Here is a 21,714-nt window from a genome sequence, read left to right on the forward strand (position 1 = left end):
ATCCTTCAAACGGTGTCCTTCGGTGTCAACACAGGCTTTTTGTAAACTGTAAACCGCAGAAGACGTTATGTTTCCACTGGCTGAGTGAACTGACCTTTTATGTGTGAAATCGGAGGCGTTCCCCTTTTAACTTTGTCCCATGATGTTTTGAGAAAGCATCTCCCCTCTTCTGGCCCCACACAGGGGAGCAATTAGTAACCAGTTTTCATCACATGGCAGTGCCTTGCTGCTTCCATACCACAGCGCGGGTGTATTCCAGCAAGCAGATTTAGATAGATAGATACTTTATAAATCCCAAACAGCGATTATGTGCTAACAGTCTGAGCTACTGGATAGTAGACAGGATGTAGTAAGAACTCTGAGTCAGTTAACCCTGAGATGCTTTCATTTCCGGAAAGAAAAGGTAACTTAAACCCTTTTTTAAATTGTCTCCATCGGTCATGATGTGATCGGTGGCACTGGTGGAACATAATCCCTCTCATATTGGAGATTTTTATTACTTATTTATACTTATTTCTTAATGAGCAGGATCGTGGTGCAGCTGCAGAGAGTTCGTTATTTTAATAGAGCTGCGTGAAGTCTGACCGTGTTTTAGCAGCACGTCAGTGACCTTGTGTAACTACATTTGTTAAAGTAGATGAAATAAAGCCACTGAATGCTGTTAAAACAACACTTAAAAACCGCTGTATTTGAATCTCTGTCTTTTCAGATGCAAACCAAACACATTTACTGGATCAGACGTCTAAGTCTTTGAATCATACTAAGAGTTGAATGAACGGACTCTGATCAGCTCTTCTGGAACCGAAAACTCGAGTTTCCCATCTCAGGATTCATCGACTCAGAGTTCAGGGTTAAACTGTTAAACTTGCTTTCTGGAGTACGCCCCCAGTAATCGGGGAAAAACAAAAACATGTTTCCTGTAGATTAACACGCAATAATGGACCGGCAGCTCTGCTCTAACTGCTCAGCTTGGCGTGATTTTTAGCCAGCAGGATGTATGTGCGTCAGCTGCCAAAAGTTGTTTCTATTTGTTCTTGCAAAGATAACCTCTTGTATAAAGAAAAAAAGAAACACCCAAAAACTGTTTCAGGCTGGTACCAATACTATTTCACACTAACATAGTATTATACAGGTGCTGTGTGACTATGATGTCTTTTTAAGCAGGAGCGTGCTGATGATGTTGCTGTTTTATAAAGGAAACAAAGGCAACTTCTCTGCATTTAAAGAACAGCCCATGCAAAAGATCTGCGAATAATTTATCATTTTTATTTCATATTTGAATATAAATCTCTGTCAAATGAAAATACCTAAATGATAGACAAAATCATACATATTTACAGAATTTATATATATAAAAAAAGGAAACAAAATCATCTGTGTTGACTTGATTTCTGGGATTTCTCTTGACTCCATTCTCTTACATGTTTTTCAGATCAAGGAAATATGACTTGATACATTTCTATAGACATTTGTTTCTGTATTGTTTTGCTCAAGTTCAAGACAAGTACAGGTCAGGCAGCCTTTTTGTAATATAAGATTCTCCCAACAACAAAGTGTACATTTTGACAGAAAAAGACAAAAAAGATAAACAACAGATTGTAAAAATCCCCCGTTACGTTTTGGCCAGTGGAAGATGGCGTTACGGAAAAGATGTGGTTACCGAATAAATCCAACCCCGATGCGAGGGCTCATACAAGCTGCCGTTTGTTGTCACACTGTGACTTAGTTACAGTATGGTGAAATAGGCTACAGCTGAACACAAGATACAAAAAGAAATGATCTGACCATGTTCCCCTGGCATAATACAAGGGATAAGGCTAAAACAGTGCACTCATACGAATTCATACACCTACTGCCGACTCACAGAAAAACCATCATAGCTCCAGTGGACTCAAGTCTTTTTTTTTTTGGCAAGATCAGAATTGCTGCAGTCCCAGAAAGAAAGTTAAATAATTTGCACACAAAAAGAGTAAAGAAAAAAAAAGGACCTGACACGTGATTACGCATCTCGTGAGACAGCAGTTCAGTCCAAACGGCGACGCTCGCCATGACGGATCTTTGTGGATTGGAGCTGCATGTGTGCCGCTGCTCACATCAACATCAAACCGCTGTGAGATGGAAAATATGTTTGAACTCTAGCTTTTTGCCACAGAACATCAAAACCACAAAAGATTATTTTTAAAAAAAGAGGTAGGTGACCCTTTTAATAACGTGTATTGCTGGCATCCAGTGGTAAGACGGTTAAAAATGTGTTAACACTACGCAGAGGGCAGAATACTGTGTGTTAATTCTCAAATGGCTCACTCGCTTAAAACAAGAACTTAATCTGATGGTACTTAAATCAGGTGGCATTAGTCAGCTTTAGTTTGTGGCAGTCTGGTGTTGAGCTAATTCACAACCGTAATGATCACATTAAGAGAAATTGGCAACAGGAAATCATAAAAAAATCCTCCATGTGTGACCCACTTTCACATCAATCTAAACTTGTATGGTTATGTCTGGTTTTAACACTGTATTGACACACATTGTAACGGCAGGACGTGTATGGCACAAGGTCCGCGCGCATCATATTCACCTCTCAAGTTAACACTGTGTGAACAAAGCTTCCCTTGTAAGTACTGAGAACGCTTCACATCACTTTTTTACGTAGCAGAAAACCTGTTCTCCAAACTCAAATAAGACGTCCAAGGGTCCAGCCTTGAATCTTATCCGTGTGTGGACAACTTCATCTGCAAATGTGTCAGTCGGATTATAGTTTTACCTTCACGCACCCACGTGTTTTACCGTAAGATGTAGGTCACTTTAAAATAAATAAAAAAAAAAACAGGAAGCAGAGCCCCGTGTTCAACTCCAACACACTGAAAAAGGCATTATTCACTCCCAATGGAGCGTAAACTATCGATGGATGATTGATGGTAGTTATTGCATCGGACATGGCAGTCAATGAAGAAGAAAAAAAATAAAATAAAAAGGTAGCATGAAATGAAAATGTTACATAGAAATGATCAGATCATGCAACATGTGGGACGATAAAAAAAGGAAATGACATCCAGGGAGACGACTTCAGTTAAAAGTGATTGAGACGCGGTCTGAGTCATTACAACAGAACAGACCGGTAGTTTTTTTTTTCTATGCATCCATCATGCACTCACATGTCAATGAAATGGATTATACAAGTATACATATTTTGTAAAACTGTGTGAGAATACCATCAAAATCATCTGTGTAAGCAACTTAAATTGTCAGGTGAAGTCTGACAAATCATTTATGCTTGATTGATTTAAAAAAAAAGGCCATATGCTTGCAGCCTGTAAAAAATACATAACTGTTAACTATCCTCAAACATTCAATATTTTACTACTTACTACGCAAATCCAAAACTCAAAACATAAAAACTTTTTTTCTTTCGTTCGAAGAGTGTGCCGTGCAGAGATAAGCAAAAGGCCAGAGCAGGTGGGCCGCGCAAAGCGTTGGGTAGTTCATGACGGGGTGTCTGGGGTGATGCATTATTAGCAAGAGAAAATAAAACATCTTTCGTTCAGTAAACAACCTACTCGCGTGAACAAATGCCCAAATAAAACAGCCATCTTGGAAAACATTCATGGTGCCAGTGCTCAGACTGTTTCCACACATTCAGCTCTCCTTTCAACGTCACTACAGAAACAGATTCGACTGTAGTGGCTTGAACCAACGTGGGGGGGGAGAAGAAAAGAAAAAGATGGTACAGCATAACAGATGGGATAACTTGGTGTTGGTTCAAATGGTCAAAAGATATCAGAACTCCCTCCACATGCTGCCTCTGTTGTCCTGCCTGGGGGGGGGGGCCATGAAGCACCTCTGCAGTTCACACCTTTGTGCAGAGCTACAACATGGCTATGCTCTCTGGCGTACAGTTGAGATGTGTGGATGTGCTGCTTCCCCCGGGGGACTTGAGGCCCTTAGTCGCCCCGCCCAGAGTCGAGCCCCGGGACCTGGAGCCCATCATAACCCCGGAGCCCAGGTGGTGACTCTGCTGCAGGCCTGCCATCATGGTCTCGCTGGTGACGGTGCCAAACTCGTAGGTGAAGGTGCCGTAGAAGATGAGGATGTCCACCGTGAAGACCCACTCGCAGATGGCCGCGGCGTGCTGAAGGATGAAGCTCTCGTGGATGAAGAAGATGCCGCCTGGGGAGGAAGTTAAGGAGGACAGACACTTCTGGTACATGCGTGAGCAAAATAAATCTTATTCCTATTCTGCAGAATCAGTGGCACAGGAAGGAGAAAATAAGACTGCCTGAATCAATCCCAGGATCTAATGAGATATGACAAGCAGCTTAACCTCGGGGCGCCAGGTGTGAATTAATTATATGATGAGGGTTAAACTGCAGTTGGCTTTGCTGCGCCATCAAACAGAAAAATAGGATACCAGTCAGTGGCTGCGGTATATTCACCTTACTGACTGACTTATCATTTATCAGATAAATAATGTGAATGGTTCTTATCCGGCCGCCAAACAGACGAGGAGAAGGCAGACAGAAATAAAGGATGACAATAATGAGAGGTGGAGAGTCTCCACTAAACTGCTTCCTAATTGGAAGGAGCGGCCGTCAAGTGGGTGCTCTGCTGATTGGGAAACAGCCACTTTGGTGCATTTGAGAGACAACAGGCTGTCAAGGACAAAGCCGGGGCTCAAATGTCAGCGAGAGGCAGGCGGTGGAGAGAGGTCGCCACAGAGAGTGAAGTCGTCAGCTCCTTCACGGGAAGGCGGGAGAGAGAGGGGGGGGGGCAGATGACCGCGAGCCCAGACAGATGTTATCGTGGCCTCGCTGTCCTGGCTCAAAGTTGAGGGACAAACATCGTGATCTGTGCAGACGTGCCTCGAGGCTAGCGGAGTGACAAGGACAGGAAAACAAGACGGCTCTCCAGTGAGTGAGTGCATTGATGTCAGGAGCCATGAAGGGGTTTAACTAATAAGGGCTGGGTGGAGCAATATAGACGAAGCAGTTACACATCCATCCTGGCTTCGGTTTGAACGACGCCACTGAAGAAAACCCTGTTAAATCTAACGAGGTACGAATCCTCGATTAGCAGAGAGATGAGAAAAGAGATGTTGTTAATGAGTTTACATCTGGAGTGACTGGAGTAAAACAAACCTTTTCCAAGGCAGACGTTTTGTCTTGAGCACATAAAATAGAAAAGCACAGGTGTAACAGGAATTTAATGATGGCTCAGTTCCAGTAAGTCATTCCAGCGTGTGAGCACGAACAATATCAGGGCCTTCGAACTGGGTGACCTAAACGGGAGACGGTCGTTATTAATGTTATTAGTTACAACTGTGAATTTCTTGGTATGAATGTCTCTGTCAAAAGTAAAGATGAACTTAAAAGAAGTCAAAAGAAACTCGTGTTCAGATATAAGAAACAGTACATAACTACTGCACCTGCACACCACGGGGGATGTGCCACTAGTGAGTAAAGGATACTGAGGACGAGGGACACCATGGCTCCCAGTGCCAGAGCCACTCGGAAATGGGCCATCCAGTAGTCGAGGGCGGTCACAGCCACCCGGTAGGTGAGCACACACTGCAAGCACACAAACAGCAGCCCTGCTGGAAATGCCACGCCGGCCCCAACGTAGTGTAGAGATTTGGCGTGATCAACCTGACAAACAGAGTCGTACAGTCAGAACAGAAATATTAATTAAGACGAGGAAGGTCAACAATGTTAGGGCTGCACGATATTGGAAAAAAAATGATATTTTAAGATGTTTATTTTCTGCAATATTCATTCAGATATGAAAACCAGATGACTTCAATTGCTCCGTTTAAAAAAAATTAAGCATCCTAGAATTATCGTGGTAATTTTGTACAGGAAAATAGATAGAAAATGAGCTGAAAATTTCTTTTGAGTGCAAACTATCCTTTTCTGAGCTTTAATGCTGTAAAAATATTTTAAAAATAAAAGAGAAGCTAAACACCGACGCCCTGAGTGGTTTACAAATGTTGATTTTCTTTTTGTCTTTTTGATTGTTTTCTCCTGTTCCTCACTCATTTCCAAGTTGTTGTTGACAACTAACGGGGGCGGGGCCTGCTTTGGATGTTTATTAAATTGACCAAGAACAATATTGTGATTGGTGGTTTGCTGTGCATGCAAAGACTGCTTGTCACTCACTAGCAACAAACTCTGTCTCTCCAAGATCCCTTAAATTGGAGTTAATTAATCAGACAGACTTCTCTTGTAGATTAGCACTGTTGGGCAAGTTACTTCCAAAATGTAATACATACTAGTTACTGTCATTTGAGTGATGTGCAGAGTCATATCCGCAGATCTAGTGGGTATTTGTCATAAAAATGTACCTTGTTATTCGTAGCGGTGGGGGGGAGGGGTGAAATAGGATGAATCGTCTCCCCATTAAGACGCTGTGCGCATTTACGCACGGGGTACAGCAGCATTACATCATTGATTATTTGTATTTCCCGACACTCCGACAGGATCTGCCTGGATGAAGTGACAGCAGCCTCTCTAATCATGAAAGTAATTCATTAAAAGCACAAACGCACGGCCTACAGGAATATATTTACGCGTGATCCATCAGGGCAGCTACCGTCTTGTTAAGAGGAGCTGAGCTCCCCGTAGTCTGCCTACAATCTCGACCAGCGGATTCCCGCAACAGGAAATAACGTTGGATATGACGGATATGTTTTTCTGCAGTCGAAATGTTTCTCAGTGTTCAATTATTATTATTTAAAAAACAAAACGCCACTTATTTTCAGGTTAAAATGTGTTGCAACGTGCGTTACTGAGATTGTAATGGGTATAATATTACAGATTTGTTTTAGTAATGTGTTATATTACTGCAAAAAGCAATGCATTACTGTAACTGTGTTACTTTTGTAACACGTTACTCCCAACACTGTAGATTAGACATGGAAAAGGAGAACTGTGCAAGTTTTCCTTTTGTATCAAGCAGCAAAAAAGGTGTTTGAAGGGCACATTGCGATGACGCGAATTCAGGTCATTAAATTTGCTTCAAGAAGTTTACCTGGAAGTTGCCCACCATGACCAGACCCAGAGCGTTGGTGCAGCCAGACACCAGAGCGCTGGTGTTCACCCAGCATCGGTGGCTGTGTTCGATCACCTGGGCGTAGCGCAGAAAGCACACCATCACCACTGCAGGAAACACGGGGGGGGACATGTGCATTTACACAGCATCCACCACACAAGAACACGACTGTAAAAGTCTTTTCATATGAACCTGTGAGCTGGTAGAAAAATCACCGTTTAGTTAATTCAATTACTGCATGGGATTATTTTTGGGGTTTATTACACACATTTTCTTGACCTTGTTAGATTTCAAAATGCTTGTTTAAACATGATGCACTGGTGTAGGCTACACAATGGCGACTGAAACTGGGCGGATCATGTTGTAGATGGAGCTGATCGATTAATTTTACTGAAATTAGCATCACAAACTATAAACCTGCAGGTTGCTGTCTGTTACGGTGCTACCACCAAGGCAGTAAAGCACAGATCAATTATATTACAAGCCACCAACAGAATAGGTCAAAGGTCAAAACTAAAGCATCCAAACAGCTTATACACTCGGGAGAGACAAGCAGAGAGCTGAGAAAAGAAGGAATGACAGATGTGGAAATAAAAACGCAACGAAACATAAAAGACGATCTGGACAACTGGAAAAAATTTAAATACATAACAGAACAAAAGCGGATGGTGATGAATGTGGAGTTTGGATCAACAGTAACAACAACAACAACAACAACAGGGAACAGTTAAGTAATTAAAAAGGCAGAGGAGGACAAACTGGGGGAAAGGTGATAAAACGAGACAAGGGGAGGAGGAGTAAAAGAGGGAGGCCATGGAGACAGAGGGGGGAAGTGAAAGGAAAGCCGCATTCATTATTGATTAGAGAGCGCAGGCTATTTCAAGCCCCTCCGTGTCTCCTAGAGGCCAGTGGCTGACGTCTGTGGGCATCACACAAAATGGACGGAGGGGAGACGGACATTAAACACGTTTCACCTCTCGTTAAAGACCAGACGGCAGCAAATCGCAGCTCTAATCACAGATTCAAACAATTTTTCTTCATTGCATATTGAATAATCAGTATTTAGCAATGCATTTTTACAGACATTTGAAGTACAGAAATGATAGAATATTTCATTAATAAATACATTTTTTATAGTAAATTGTTTGCGTTTAAATACCACAACCAATTCCATATTTTGGGAAATATGCTTGTTTGCTTTCTTGCTGAGTGATAAAAACTAAGCTACAGCCAGATGACTGTTATCTCAGCTTACAAAATCTGCCTTTAAGCACCTCCACAGCTCACTATTATAACAACACATCATACATTGTTGGTTTAACCCGTATAAAAACAACGCGTTATTGTTTTACAGCAAGTTATGTGCTGGAACAAGATGTACAAACTGAACTTGTGACCTTGTGATATGTCATTTTGTGCATTTCGCCTAGAAATAAAACTCCTGGCAATGTTCTTTTACCGAAGATGCATCGGTTGGCAACTTGTATTTACTTGACAGCACTAAATTCACTTCTGAGAATTTGTTGCGAGACAAATTATAGAGATTTTAAATACTGGTAAAATAAACCAATAAATATTGGTTTTATGAAAATCTATCAAGAGACATCTGGCTTGTGATGTGCAGAGAATTCTTGGCTTGTGATAGTTTGAAGGAAAAACTAAAAATAAACAACAGAAGCAGCTGAAAGGGACTGTTGTTGCTTTATTATTATAAATAGGCATTACAGTACAGCGTTTGTTACCAAGCCTGGAATGTCATCATTTTAGGGGCGGGGCCACTTGGCCTTGGGTGGGCAGCCAAATGCCAGGGCAGCAAGGCCGTCAAATAAAACAATGATTTTAAAAGGTTAAAGATGATTTTATTTTTATTGTAATTTAATAACGCTTAGTAATCAATAATCAGAACCATGCATCAGGGACATCGGAAATCAGTCACAGTTGAGGGTGCTGACAGAACTTGATGACGACATACTAAACGGCGCGTGACAACAGACTTAAACACCTGCATACTCCAGGTCAAAGCAGACACAGCAGCTTCACAGTCAGGTGGCCCACGACCTAATGCAGCGCAGCGTGAGGATACAGATGTTTTGTAGGAGGGGACGAGTGTATCAATAGCCAGCCAGCCAGCCAAACCCAAACACTGCCTATGTTAACCCCATCAGCTTCTGACTTACGGCTTCAGCTGCAAAGCCTGGCTGTTACTTTGGAGCACAGCAGGCGGCTGGTATTCTAGCGCAGTATCAGCAGGAATGCATCATCTCAACCCATCAACAGCGTTATTTGTGCTCGTGACCTTGCGAGGTCATTCTTCCCAGAATGATTCCTCAAGAACACGAGTCTATTGTTTGCATTCTTCGAAGAGAGAAGCCACCCCCCTCCTCCACACCCAAACTAAGCACTAGTAGGCACATTTTCTTACATATGGACCTAGGTGTGGAACAGTTACTGGTTTATTGAGAAACCACAGTATAATACCCGAGGGTTAGTATCACAGTAAACACTGTCCAGCATCAAACACAGTTAGCAACGTGGGTTTGTTTTGAGTCAATAAGAACATTTTTCAGCCTGGTTAGAGTCTGAAGTGTGGTCGTATTTTGGTTTGAGGGAAACTTGATCAAATAAAAAAATTTTAAAAATCACATAATAGTGAATGAAGGTAAGTTAACTTTTATCTAAATGCATAATGTTGGGACTTCTGAACATGTCATGGTTTGTCTGTCTGACTTGCTAACAGCTTGTAAACTGAAGCTCAGTATTACCTTAATAAAAGCCCCGGCTTTTATTTGCTAAAATCACTGAATTGACCCTGCCAATTTTCTGGACAGGCGTCCATATGGGACATTTAATTAATCTCGCACAAAACTAAAACATACGCTACTATGACAATATAACAGTTTATTTATTTAAAACAGAATATTACTTGAATAAAAATTATTCAATAATATCAAATATACGTCATTCATTTGATCTAGCTTCGACAGAATGATTATGCGCTTTTATTTTGAAGGAAACAACGTAACAAAAACAACAACATGGTGCAGGATGAGAAAAGTGTGGTAGAAGTTAGCAGACTGAGATCGATGGACTTCACATTTAAAAATTCATAACTTGGATTCATTTTTATGAAAATATTTTGATTCTTTTTATCAGTGGACCCTTACAGAGTAAAAGAATTAATTAATCAAGAAACGGACACATTCGGACTTAACGAGCGCTTTAAAAGGTAACGGAGTTCGGCATTTTTTTCCTCTTGTCCCATGTCGGTTACACTGGTAAATCTATAAGAATTAGACTTTGGGGCTTGTCGTTTCTATTAAATGAAATGAATGATTGAATTGTGGAGAATCTAACGACGTGTAGCATGTTCATACTGACATATTGATCACACGTTTAAACGTTAATATTTGTATTAACAATCTAAGCAGCCTAGAAGCAGCTAAAGCGGGAAACCCAGTGGGGTTTAAGAGGTTTTATACATGCAAAGAACTTATATAAAAACCAGACCGGGCGTTGAATTGAGACAAAATGTGTTCTTGTGTTTGCAGACTCTGTTTACACACTGCACATGATAAACATGCTACGTAATTACGTCACCCAACAAACACGTTTTGTTCTTTTAAAATCCAGCAGTCGTTCGAAGTGGTTATAAAAGTGTTCCAACAGGATAAACAGACTCCTGTACAAGACTCACTGCAGCCATTGTTTTCTTAAGACTCATTTGTATTTATGTAAATTGTGAATGAGGTAATTCCACAGAATTTATAACATATTTAATTTTAATGCACATTTGATATGTTTTCATTCATTTACATAAAATACTGGCTGTTATTGTTTTATTAATTTTTATGCAAACAAAAAGTTCAACGTGCTGCTAATTTTACTGGTTTTTATTATAAAACGTGGTTTCAGTGTATCAGTATTTTTTGGAACACTTTGCAGAGGCACGCAACCTCCGACATGTATAATCGCTTTGGATAAAAGTGTCAGCTAAATACCGCTACTTGTGGTCACTATTATCGTGTTGTAAAATTTTGTTAGTTAATATACAGCGTGCGTAAATAAATCCAAAATTGTAACCCTAACCCTGTGTCGTCTGTGCGCATGTGTGTGGTGGCGGAAGAGGAACACTTGATGAGGAGACTGAGACCCGGCTTCACTGGTGTTGTGCCGAGTTGTCCGCACCTCGCGGGACTTTCGGATAATTTATCACCGTTGAAACATGAACCACACAAAGAATATTTTATCGGTTTTAAATAGCCAGCTACTTGAAATAGACCCGCGAGGAACAGCGACGTGCATGCAGTTGTCGGCATGACAAACTTCTGTAAAGAGGCCTTACCCATGAATGCTCCAAGGTTGCCGATCAGGCTGAACAGGCAGCTTTCAGGAGGGAAGGAGCCACATTTACTGTAACACATGGAGATAAAACAGCCGTCATTGTGACAGGTAGGAGAATAACCTATATCTGCATATATCCCTGTAGGCAGGGCCACAGTCTTTAACCATCAGTCAGTATTTTCCCACCAACAAAGCCATGTACAGTCAACGTGTCATGTAAAAATCATGTAAAACCATCTGCTCCGATATTATATCTAGGTGTAAAACTTTAAGACTTTCCAAATCTGCCATAAAGCCTGCAAGTCTCATGTTGCCTTTTTTTACAAGAGTGCTTTTGTACTTGCCCGTGCGTGGTTAGAGGCTTATTTGCAGATTAAACAAAAGCAATTTATGCAAAGCGTGGTTTAATGACTGTCACAGTGCCACAACATAACAAGGTGCTAATTCATGCCTCGGGGCCTTCGCAGACACGTAACTGCTTTTGTATTCTGCAGAAACAAAAGACTTGAAGTGCAGCGAGGAGGAGAGGTAGAGGAGGAGACCTTATGAGGGGGATGTCCTGGAGGGTGCAGCATGTCTTGGGGAAGCCTGGACGGGGCAGCTCCTCTGTGCACGTTACATTGTAAGACCTGTAGGAGTGACATAATGAGTTCAGTTCATTCCCCACTGGTAGCTGTGGAGGCAGACAAAAATTTAAATGAATAAAATGTTAAGAGTTTTCAAGACAGAAAAAAATCACTCACCAGTTCTCCACAGGACAAACGTGGTGATTCATCACAGCCATGGCGTACCTGTGGAGCGAGGAACACGCCGTCATTTCAAGCAGGAAATGTCAAACAGTGTGTAATCCCTGATTAACAGTTTTCAAGAAAGAAGATTATAAAGGGCTTTTGGCAGGAAAGCATTCACACTGAAGCAACACATGAATACACTCAAATATTAATTAACAGCTTGAATATCTCAACACGTGCCTGTTTAAATGTTTGACAGTGTAAAATAAATACCTTGTGATGCCCGTTTACACATTATGTTTCAGTGTGACAGCATACGTGACACAGTCAAGTTTTAGTCACTCACACTATCCATATCCCTGTGATGGAGAAGGCAGACAGGCTGACAGGCAGGACGATCCAGGCAGTCATTGGGCTGGCAGTGAGCTGGCTTTGTCCCAAGCATGGGGTAAGAGGGGGGCTTCGGGCAGGAGTGTGCGACACAACAGGAGGGATCAGGTGGGGGGGGTAGGTGGGGACGCGGGGTCACTAACACGCAGGGAAACACACTGGGGAGGGCATGAGAGGAAAAAAGGGGGAATGGCACAGCTCTTCTGCTCCACAGGGCCCTGCAACCAGCAGCAACCTGGAAGAAGAGAGTTTTAGAAATACACATTCAGTCAAACTACTGTAAATCTGCGATGAGGAGTTTCTCTTTCAGTCAGTCATCGCCTACATTTCACTTAACGGTTCAGTGTGTAATATTTAGGAGGATCTACTGACAGAAATGCGATATAATATCCAGAACTATGTTTTCAGTGGTGTATAAAGACCTTACATAATAAACCGTTATGTTTTTATTACCTTTAGAATGAGACATTTCTATCTACATACCTGCGGTGGTCCTCTTACATGGACGTCGCTATGTTACGCCGCCATGTTTCTACAGTAGCCTCAACGGACAAATGGCTCAAGCAGAGTGCATTTTTGTCACTACGTTGAATACGTACGAATAATAAAAACTAGTAGGAGTCGACTGGTTTATTAGAAGTAAGAAAAGAAGAGAACTTTGGACAAATGGAGGTCTACACGTATTATTTAGCACAAGAGCTGACAGAGCGTGTCGGTCACCGCGCTTGAAAAGGGAGGGGTGAGCGGTGCATTCATGTGGTGTCGGAATAATCAAAATTATTTTTTCCTCCTTAATTTTTTTATTGCAATAAGAGGAAGACACACGTTACATGGGACATAAATAAGTATACAGAACAGTATACAAATATAGAAGAAGACACAAATAATGAAAACTTTGCCACTTTGCAATATAATTTTCCTCAACAACAATACAATAAATGTTCAACATAACCTCAATAAATATTTGCTTTAATTCATTTGAATCACAAACAAATTAGCATTTCTCCTCTTAAAATATTTATTTTGTTGAAAAAGAGAGGCCTGAAAAAAGATTAACTAATCATATTTAGAGCTGCCAGCTCTCATTGGCTGGATGTGGATGTAGAGTCAGCAGACAGCTCCAGATAATTAGCATACTAGATATATTTCTGGCGTCTGTGATCACCGACTCTCGCGCTCTGCGACTTGCAAATTGGGCTTAAAATCGTGTAGTGTGGACTAGGCTTCAGACTACAGCTGACATGCATATACATCCTGTGGCTAGTCCTGCCACTCGGCAGCCATCTTGGTAACGCCTCTGGGCGGTTATTTCGGACAAACAAGACCAGGCCCCTATCTGAATGAATGGGGAAGAGAGCCACAACTGCACTTTTACTGGTCACCGGGACATAAAAACTGCATGTATAGAATCAGCAGTAAAATCTGATTAAAAACCGCAGAAAAAGTTTGATGACTTTGCCCCCAAAAAAGGTTTAAAAAGCGTTTTTTCCCCACAAGTAATACTTCTAATACGCATGCGTAGTAGCCCCTTACGTCAGTGGAACCACACGATTGGCTGACACATGTTTCCCGCAGCAGACAATTGGCTTTCTAGTGGGAGGGGCAGGATAACCGCCATCTTTGGCGTTACGGGCTTTCCCTGTAGAGTTGTACTGAGGATTCTTAAAGTGGCGTGTCTCCTCTATAAAATGTCTCTGGAAGTAACTAGTATGTGGTCTGTATGGTATATACTCCTAAGACCATTACAGAAACAATTCCACATCACTGTCAATCTGTGGATCTCTCTCTCATGAGCTCGTAAATCAAATTGAAACCGTGTCTAATGAAAGAACGCAAATTGTTGAGCTGTTGTCGGCTAAACTCAGTTGAAAGAGGCCTGTCGCTGGAAGAACTAGAATCTCTGCCTCTTTTTAGAAAATCATAATTATGGTGAAGCTGAAACATGGTCCAGGAATCTGTGATAAGATTTTATTTTTTGCTTCCTCATCTAAAAATCTGATGATGTCCGTGTGTTGTGGTGACTTTCCTCTAAGTGACACCAACTGTGATAACACAAGTACAGTGTACACCGAGCCCTTTGTACAAAAACATTTTATAACAGAGCGTTCAGATCAGGGGGTATCTGAGGTTTTGGCTCACAGGGATTTCTTTTAAATACTTTGACCTCATTATATGAAGCTTTGGCCATGTCTAACATGAACATCCAACATTGTAACATTATGGATAAGTCATAAAATGTGACAAAGACTAATAGGTCTCCTTTAAAGAGAAGTGTAACTGTAAATAAAAATATCTGGGGGGGGGCAAAGTGAACCCTTGTGAGAATGAAGCTTCAGTCAAGGTCAGCTCTGTGGTGGAGCGAAGCATGGGACAACACAGGCTGTATCGTTTTACAGTCACAAGCATGTCCCTTTGCTCAGAGGGAATATACAGTGAACTAGGATGAACACGTCTAATCCAAATGTTATTTTACACATTTTATATCTGCGATTACTGCAGGGCTGCAGGAAACCTTGATACAGCCATTTGAAGCCCCTTAATCTTTGCTCTCTGTTGTGATTTGATGATCACTGTAAGCTTTCTATAATTTTCTTTTTAAAGTTTCACTTCATTTCCTGTTATTATGCAGAGACAGGAAAAACCAAGGCTCACTTCTGCAAAGCCAACACCTCAAAAAGAGGCTAATTTTTTTCTACATTTTGTCTTTGGCAGCATGTTTCAGCTCTGTATAGGAGCGCATAGGGCCCTACGATTTCCACGATGCGGAATCACGAAATTTGATAATAAAAATGGAATCGACTGTAAAACGCGGAATATCATTTAGTCTGCCAAAGTTTGGATACAATATATAAAAATGTGAGATTTTCCAGATGACTAGGGGTGTGCCAAAAAAAAAAAAAAAAACCACTATACAGCTTTTAGCCCATCATATTGATACATAAAAAATAAAAATAGCGCTTTAACGGTTTGCTCAATGCTAACATATAATGGGAATCTCCATTAATGTGCTAAAGGACATTAGCATCGCTATCGCAATATTATCATCTTAACATAAACACCATATTTTGCTTCACATGCTTAATATCCTGAGTGACATACTGTGCAAATACTTAAAGTACATGTTTCCTGAGCTCTGAGTGGAATAAAAAAAAGACCTGCTGACGTCACTGTCTTGATCAAAACTCAAAATTACCAGTGGCCTAAAAATACAGCTACCACTAGGTGGAGAAAGGGCAGCACAATGTGTCACTGAACAGTGATCATTATAACGTGATGTACATATTAGACTTAGGTGGTACACAGCAATTTGTATTTTCAGCAAGAATTTCAGTGAATTTGTATTTTACGTGCCTTTTATAAAGAAAGGTTTTTCTAATAATTTTTCACAGTTGCTCTGTAGTTTTAATTTACAGACTGAAAAATGTGTGCGCCAGAATTGTTCTGTTTTCTAACAGTTTGGATTTGCAGCCAATAAATAGGGAACTTTTTCACAAGCATTTTGTATCTCATAGACAGATATCGCAATGTATCATTTTAGGATTGTCTAGCGATATATCGATTATCGCACAATTGCTGTATTGTGATATTAACACTTTTCTAGCAGTTTCAGCCATGATGTGTGTGTCAGGTACCATTAACGTTTAATGACATGCCCAAGGACATTCAGCTTACTTTATAGTTCACCAAGACATGTTGTTGTTGTGATGTTAGCTATAGCAGCAGGAGAGCTGTGAGTTTTGCAGTCTGGAGCTGCTGTGCTGCTATGGGACCGTCTCGTCCTCTTGTTAGTTTTACGGCAGCAAGTAGCAACAGTTTGTTAACCCACAACTTAGCTAACGTTAGTTACATTACATGCTGTGTCGTTGTGCAGTCTATATCATGGTATTTGTCATGGTGTTGGATTTCTCCAGAATCGCGTAAGTTACCCCACCTTTATGATGCAGCGAAATATCATTAGTTAATGTTGGAAATTAACTCAGTAACAGTGACTTGTGATATTTTATTGAATTTAGAAAAATGTTCTCTCTCTCTCTCTCTCTCTCTCGGGATATGCATTGGTTGTGATATCACGCAGCCCTAAATATTATAGTATTTTAATACCCTACTGTTGCAGTATGTTTATTATGACTTGTCCCCATAAATAACTGCATATACATTTGAATATTTCTATATGCATATTTGCATGATACATCAAATTCACTGATATTTTTATATTTTGTTATAGAACAAAATGTTTGTATTTTTTTGTGAACTGTTGACATTGTATTAAACCACCACTCTCTCTCTCACAACAAAATGTGCTTAAATCCTAAAACACAGAACTCAGAAAAAGTAAAACATGGAAATTTCATAGGGCCCTAAGTACATTTAGATTTTAGACTATTAGAGCTGCAGCAATTAATCAATGAATCAAACGACATAAATTGCCAACTATTTTGATAATCCAATCATTGTTTTGAGGCATTTATTTAAGGCAGAATGCCCAAATTCTCTGGTTCCAGCTTCTCAAATGATTATTTTCTGGTTTCCTGAATCTTCCATGATAGCAAACTTAATATCTTTGGGTTTTGGGCTATTGATTGGACAAAACAACACATTTGAAGACGTCGCTTTGGGCTCTGGGGATTTGTGATCCTGACAAACAACTTCAACAGATTAATTTATAATGAAAAATAATTAGTAGGCTTGCATCTAAAGCGTTTTTACAAAGTTATCCCCCATCACACTTTCGAATTAAACTGATGTAAAACCACAGGACAGATTGATTTCAATTACCACCAAATGCACCATTAGAGGTGATTGTTTTGTTAGTCACCAGTTGTAAAAGTAGGCTTTTAAGGGAAGGATTTGGTGTGGTTAGTGGTTAGAGTAAAGCCTTAGCAGACAGACTGGCCATTATTGATACCCCCCACAACCCTCCATACTCTAGAAGACAAAGACTCACCCACCCCCCCCATCTGCCAAACAGATTCCTCCATCTGCATGGACATGATTACACAAACAGACCTGGAGTCACAGTGAGCATGCAGACATTTGCTCCTAGCAGCGTTTGATGATCAGTTTTGTTTGGAGTATGCTGCTGACCAAATACTTGACCTCTCAGTCTTTTGTTTCATCCACTTTTCTCTGAATTAGGTAAATACGTTTGACGGGATCTTTACAGGTTGCTCTGGTAACCCATGTTTTTCTTTCTCAAATAAAAACCCTTCAGCCAAGATCGAATATCCATCAACTTTTACATTAATCAAAAGAGAAAAGACTCAATTTTCTTAAGCCGTTTTGTTTTTGCCTCTTGATTGTGGTTAAAAGTGCATTAGAATTACTCTTTATTTCAATAATTTGTCAATTAGTCCTTTGAGCCGTGTTTCCACTTTATGTCTAAACTGTGTTCTCCTTTTCTCAGGTCATTTCCATAAACTAACACTGAGACTACATTTGTATAATGTTCACATGCAGCTTTGTTTCAGACATTCACGTTGCTCTCCCACGCTCAATGTTCAAGAGCAGCCGTTTCCTCTTTTGGTTTGGTGTACATGAAAGTTGTTTCCCTTTTCTGAATGTATACAGTCAGCAGTGTCGAACGTTTACAAAGGATTTTGAAGTCAAATATGGCGCTTCAAGTAAAGGCTCGAATACTCACTGCAAGTTGTGGTTGTTTCACACTAGATAGTAAAAACAGCCAGTCAGCCTGACATTGTTGACCAACAGCAGGCAAAAGAGGGAGGTTTGTACAATACGTCAACTGGTGGACATTTTCAAATTCTACACATAATTATTTTAAGAGTTTGTGATATTAAAACACATGGGCTCTGGTGTGTATGTTATGCATGCATCCATTACTAAACTATTGGTGACAACTTCCCGCTGCGGCGACCTATGGATAGATTTTCTAGCTGTGGAAGAAATCCGCCTGGACTTTAGTACGTTATATGATTTCACACCTTCTCTAACTATTGTATCAGCTATATCCTTTAAATTGGTAAAGTGTTGTTCTTTCCTTGCGTCAAATAAAACATGTTATTACTAATTTATCAATTCTGATGATCCATGTGACCCAAAGAAAACTGTTCATCATTATTATCAAAACAAACAAAGGCTACATCCACACTACTACCTTTTCGTTTTAAAACGCAGAACTTTTGCTACGTTTGCGCCTCCCGTTCAGAGGGGGAAGTTTGAAAACGCTGCCAACCCGTTTTCGTTTTAAAACTCCAGGGTAGCGTTTTAGTGTGGACAGGGGATAACCAAGGTTGACACAGATACTCATGTTTGGTTTCCTGATTGGGTTTTATCAGTCATGCACAGCAAAAACAGGATGCTACTGACAGTATTTTAGTTTTGGTATGTTTATTAAAATATTTTGTACTGTGCATGTTGCCTATTTGCTTTGCAACAACTCCCAGTCTGTTTTCTGCCGCCACACTCACTTTGTACTCCCGGGTTACTTTCAGCAACAGTACCATCTCATTGTCGGTCAATGCAACAACAAAAAAAAAAATCTCTTGTCTGGTTCTTTATCTGTAGTATTGCTTTCTTCTTTCGCCAAATCTTATGCAACTGCGGAGTAGACAATCTGCTTCATGTTTACACCTGCAGATTTCACTTAGTAATTTTAATATAGACGAATATCAAATCTGATACGCTGCTAAAACGCTGGTGTGTCCTTTTCAATTGAAAAGGAAACGAAGTAGTGCGGATGTAGCCTGAATGTCAACCTCTCAGTAGGGCTGAGAAATAAAACATTATTAAGTAATTTTACCCATGCATATTTTTTGATAATTGTTTTGAATGTTCTACCTCAGATATGTGAAATATGTGTTGTTTTTTCTTACCATATAGACTAGTTTACCACAGTTAACCACCTGGTTTCTACAACTTTCACCCAGCAGCAAAAATCAGCCTTTAAACCTTTATGATTTTACATTTATATAACATTATTTGGCCATTTCGCTCAGCGTAGCCTCTCAGTGAAAACCATACAAAATGCAAACTCCTCACAACATTTAACAAAAAGCAAAGTAGATAATATTACGGACTCCAGGAACAGGTGTAAGTATCAGTATAACTTACCTGTTTAATATTCTTAATATAAAAAACTGTCTCTGAGTGTATATTATCGGGGGGGCCATAACACCCCCCCGCAGCCATTCAGAAAAAATACTCGCCACTGTTCTTGTAAGTCTCGACACAACTGTGATGATGTCTTTTAATAAACACCGAATTAAAAGTATCCACTACGGCAACCGAACAAACGGAGCAACATCACTTGAGTTCGGCATCCTGCTCCGGTGAACCGGGCAGCGGCAGCGTTAGCTTTGTTAGCTTCAACCTAGCTCGCCTGTTAGCTTGATACTTTACCAGTTGTCTTCACTTGACACTTGCCCGCGTCTTGATTTCCGCTAATATACGCGATAAGCTGCTACACAAGACACAGTTAGGGGACAAGAACACCGACGCTACTGAGGCAGTCGGTACAGAAAAACAAGTGTACACCTACCTTCAACCTGCTATGCCCACCACAGACCTCAACAACCTTGGTTTCCCTTTAAAAACAGCGTTTTCTTAGCAGACGATGCTAGCGGCTCAAGGAACGTCCGGTCGCGCTTTTCAAAATAAGAGATAACGATAGTTTATTTCTAAGAAATAAATAAAAAGGCTTTTAGGAGATTATAGTTTTATTTTTTTATTTTTTTTACAAAATCATTTCTTTCATGGCACAGTTTAAAACGGGGAATATGTTTTTCAGTGCTACCAAAATGTACACAAACAAAAACGATACCGGTCACCTGAGTTTGTACACCAAGCAATAAAATGTAGGCTATACCTGCGCCTCAGTTTCAACATGTGTTCATTCCAGTTTATCTTGATTTGATTATTTTTGTAGGCAAATGTGACGCTTTTATTTTCACACAATCGCATAATGCATTGTCCTGGTGTAAATAACTTGACGCATCTCTCAGTGTTGTCGGGCCCCACTGGGCGGCACCTCTGTGTCTGTAGTTTGTGGTCAGATGCAAGTCCACTGAGAAGTTTAATTTTAAATCTGTTAGGTGATGTAACCACTAAAATTAAAGAAGGAGAACGTTTTCAGTTTTAAAATGATATGATGTTTGCAGGACTACGTGGGATTTTCAATCTGGAATGGGATTTCAAATGTATACACTTTTTCATTAAACACATCTCTTGTATAACTGTACAAAACATATATGTGTGCGTGTTTAGAATTCATGCATTTTCTTTCCAAAATGTAATGTTTTTCTGGAGCAGCCAAAAAATACTCCATTTATAATGGGGGAAATACATATATATATAGAAATACTGTAGCCTTTTTTATATTTTTTACAACCAAAAGGTCTTAAGTTAAATTTCTAGAGATTTTAAACTAAATATTAAGGAGACCCAGCTGCGATGTCAAACCAAATTTGTCTGTCATGGACGTTTTCCACTGCAGACATTTTTTTGTGCAGGAAAAGCACAGGTGTTAATCAATAACAGTAATTAACTCTGACACACAAGACCCCCACCAACACCTAACAGCTGTACAATCACAGCTTCAGCTGCTTCTCTGTGGGTTATATTGTAACTAATTTATTGGAAAACATGTGAATACTGAGATGAAATGTGGCAATTCAATTGAATAATAAAATTTGTTTCAAATTTATAATTTTATATAATAATAATAATAATAATAATAATAATAATAAAAATATTCATGATTTAAAGTCAGAATATAAACAAGTTACCCTATTTAAAATGTATGTTTAATTAGTTTTTGATTCCTTTTCTAAAATTTTAATGAGTGTTTTCAACGTTAACCATTTTCAAAAAACAGCTTGAGAGTCAGTTTAACTGGCTATCAAGCTGACGAGTGGCGCTGCAAATTCAGAAACACCAGAACCAATCAAAAGCATCAGAAAAAGAAGACATTGCGCATATGAAAAACATGCAAAGCAACAAAATGAATATTATTCATCGTGTAGCTTTGCTTTTTACATAAAATATTCTGATGTAACCACTAATGTAATTGTGAACATTTTCATATGTATCTGTAATTTAATTAGAATTTCTTTCTCAGTAACTGTAACAGATTACAGTTACATTTAACTAAATTACATGTTACTAGTTACTCCCCAACGCTGCAAATGTACATATATATACATCCATAATTATACCTACACATATGCACATTCATAAACATACACGTGCACAA

General features: G+C 39.9%; 1 protein-coding gene across 2 annotated transcripts; it reads right to left on the reverse strand.

The window, feature by feature from the left end:
• Positions 1-1,246: 1,246 nt before the first annotated feature.
• On the reverse strand, positions 1,247-20,104 carry LOC119891339 (transmembrane protein 150A-like). Of its 2 annotated transcripts, none has more exons than XM_038702884.1 (8): positions 20,002-20,102; positions 12,460-12,738; positions 12,126-12,173; positions 11,925-12,011; positions 11,384-11,451; positions 7,021-7,148; positions 5,462-5,639; positions 1,247-4,164 (listed from the first exon to the last, which is right to left on the reverse strand). In XM_038702884.1, exons 2-8 carry the CDS (start codon positions 12,522-12,524, stop codon positions 3,863-3,865), a joined length of 876 nt encoding a protein of 291 aa, XP_038558812.1. In that variant the 5' UTR covers positions 12,525-12,738; positions 20,002-20,102; the 3' UTR covers positions 1,247-3,862. The 2 variants fall into 2 exon arrangements, with proteins under 2 accessions (XP_038558812.1, XP_038558813.1); XM_038702885.1 differs by lacking the exon at positions 1,247-4,164 and adding an exon at positions 4,539-5,272 and having other exon boundaries at positions 5,420-5,639; positions 20,002-20,104.
• Positions 20,105-21,714: the final 1,610 nt, after the last annotated feature.

The sequence above is a fragment of the Micropterus salmoides genome, unplaced genomic scaffold (genome assembly GCF_014851395.1).
Source record: "Micropterus salmoides isolate LMB-PRFRI ecotype aquatic unplaced genomic scaffold, ASM1485139v1 Ms_hic_scaffold_7, whole genome shotgun sequence".
NCBI classification, from domain to species: Eukaryota; Metazoa; Chordata; class Actinopteri; order Centrarchiformes; family Centrarchidae; genus Micropterus; species Micropterus salmoides.

Coding starts and splice junctions, on each gene's coding strand:
- LOC119891339 (XM_038702884.1), bottom strand. CDS start 12,524: ATGACTGCCTGGATCGTCCTGCCTGTCAGCCTGTCTGCCTTCTCCATC. Junction 12,012..12,125: donor GTTTGTCCTGTGGAGAACTG/GTGAGTGATTTT, acceptor TCACTCCTACAG/GTCTTACAATGTAACGTGCA. Junction 7,149..11,383: donor CAACCTTGGAGCATTCATGG/GTAAGGCCTCTT, acceptor TGTTTCCTGCAG/TGGTGATGGTGTGCTTTCTG.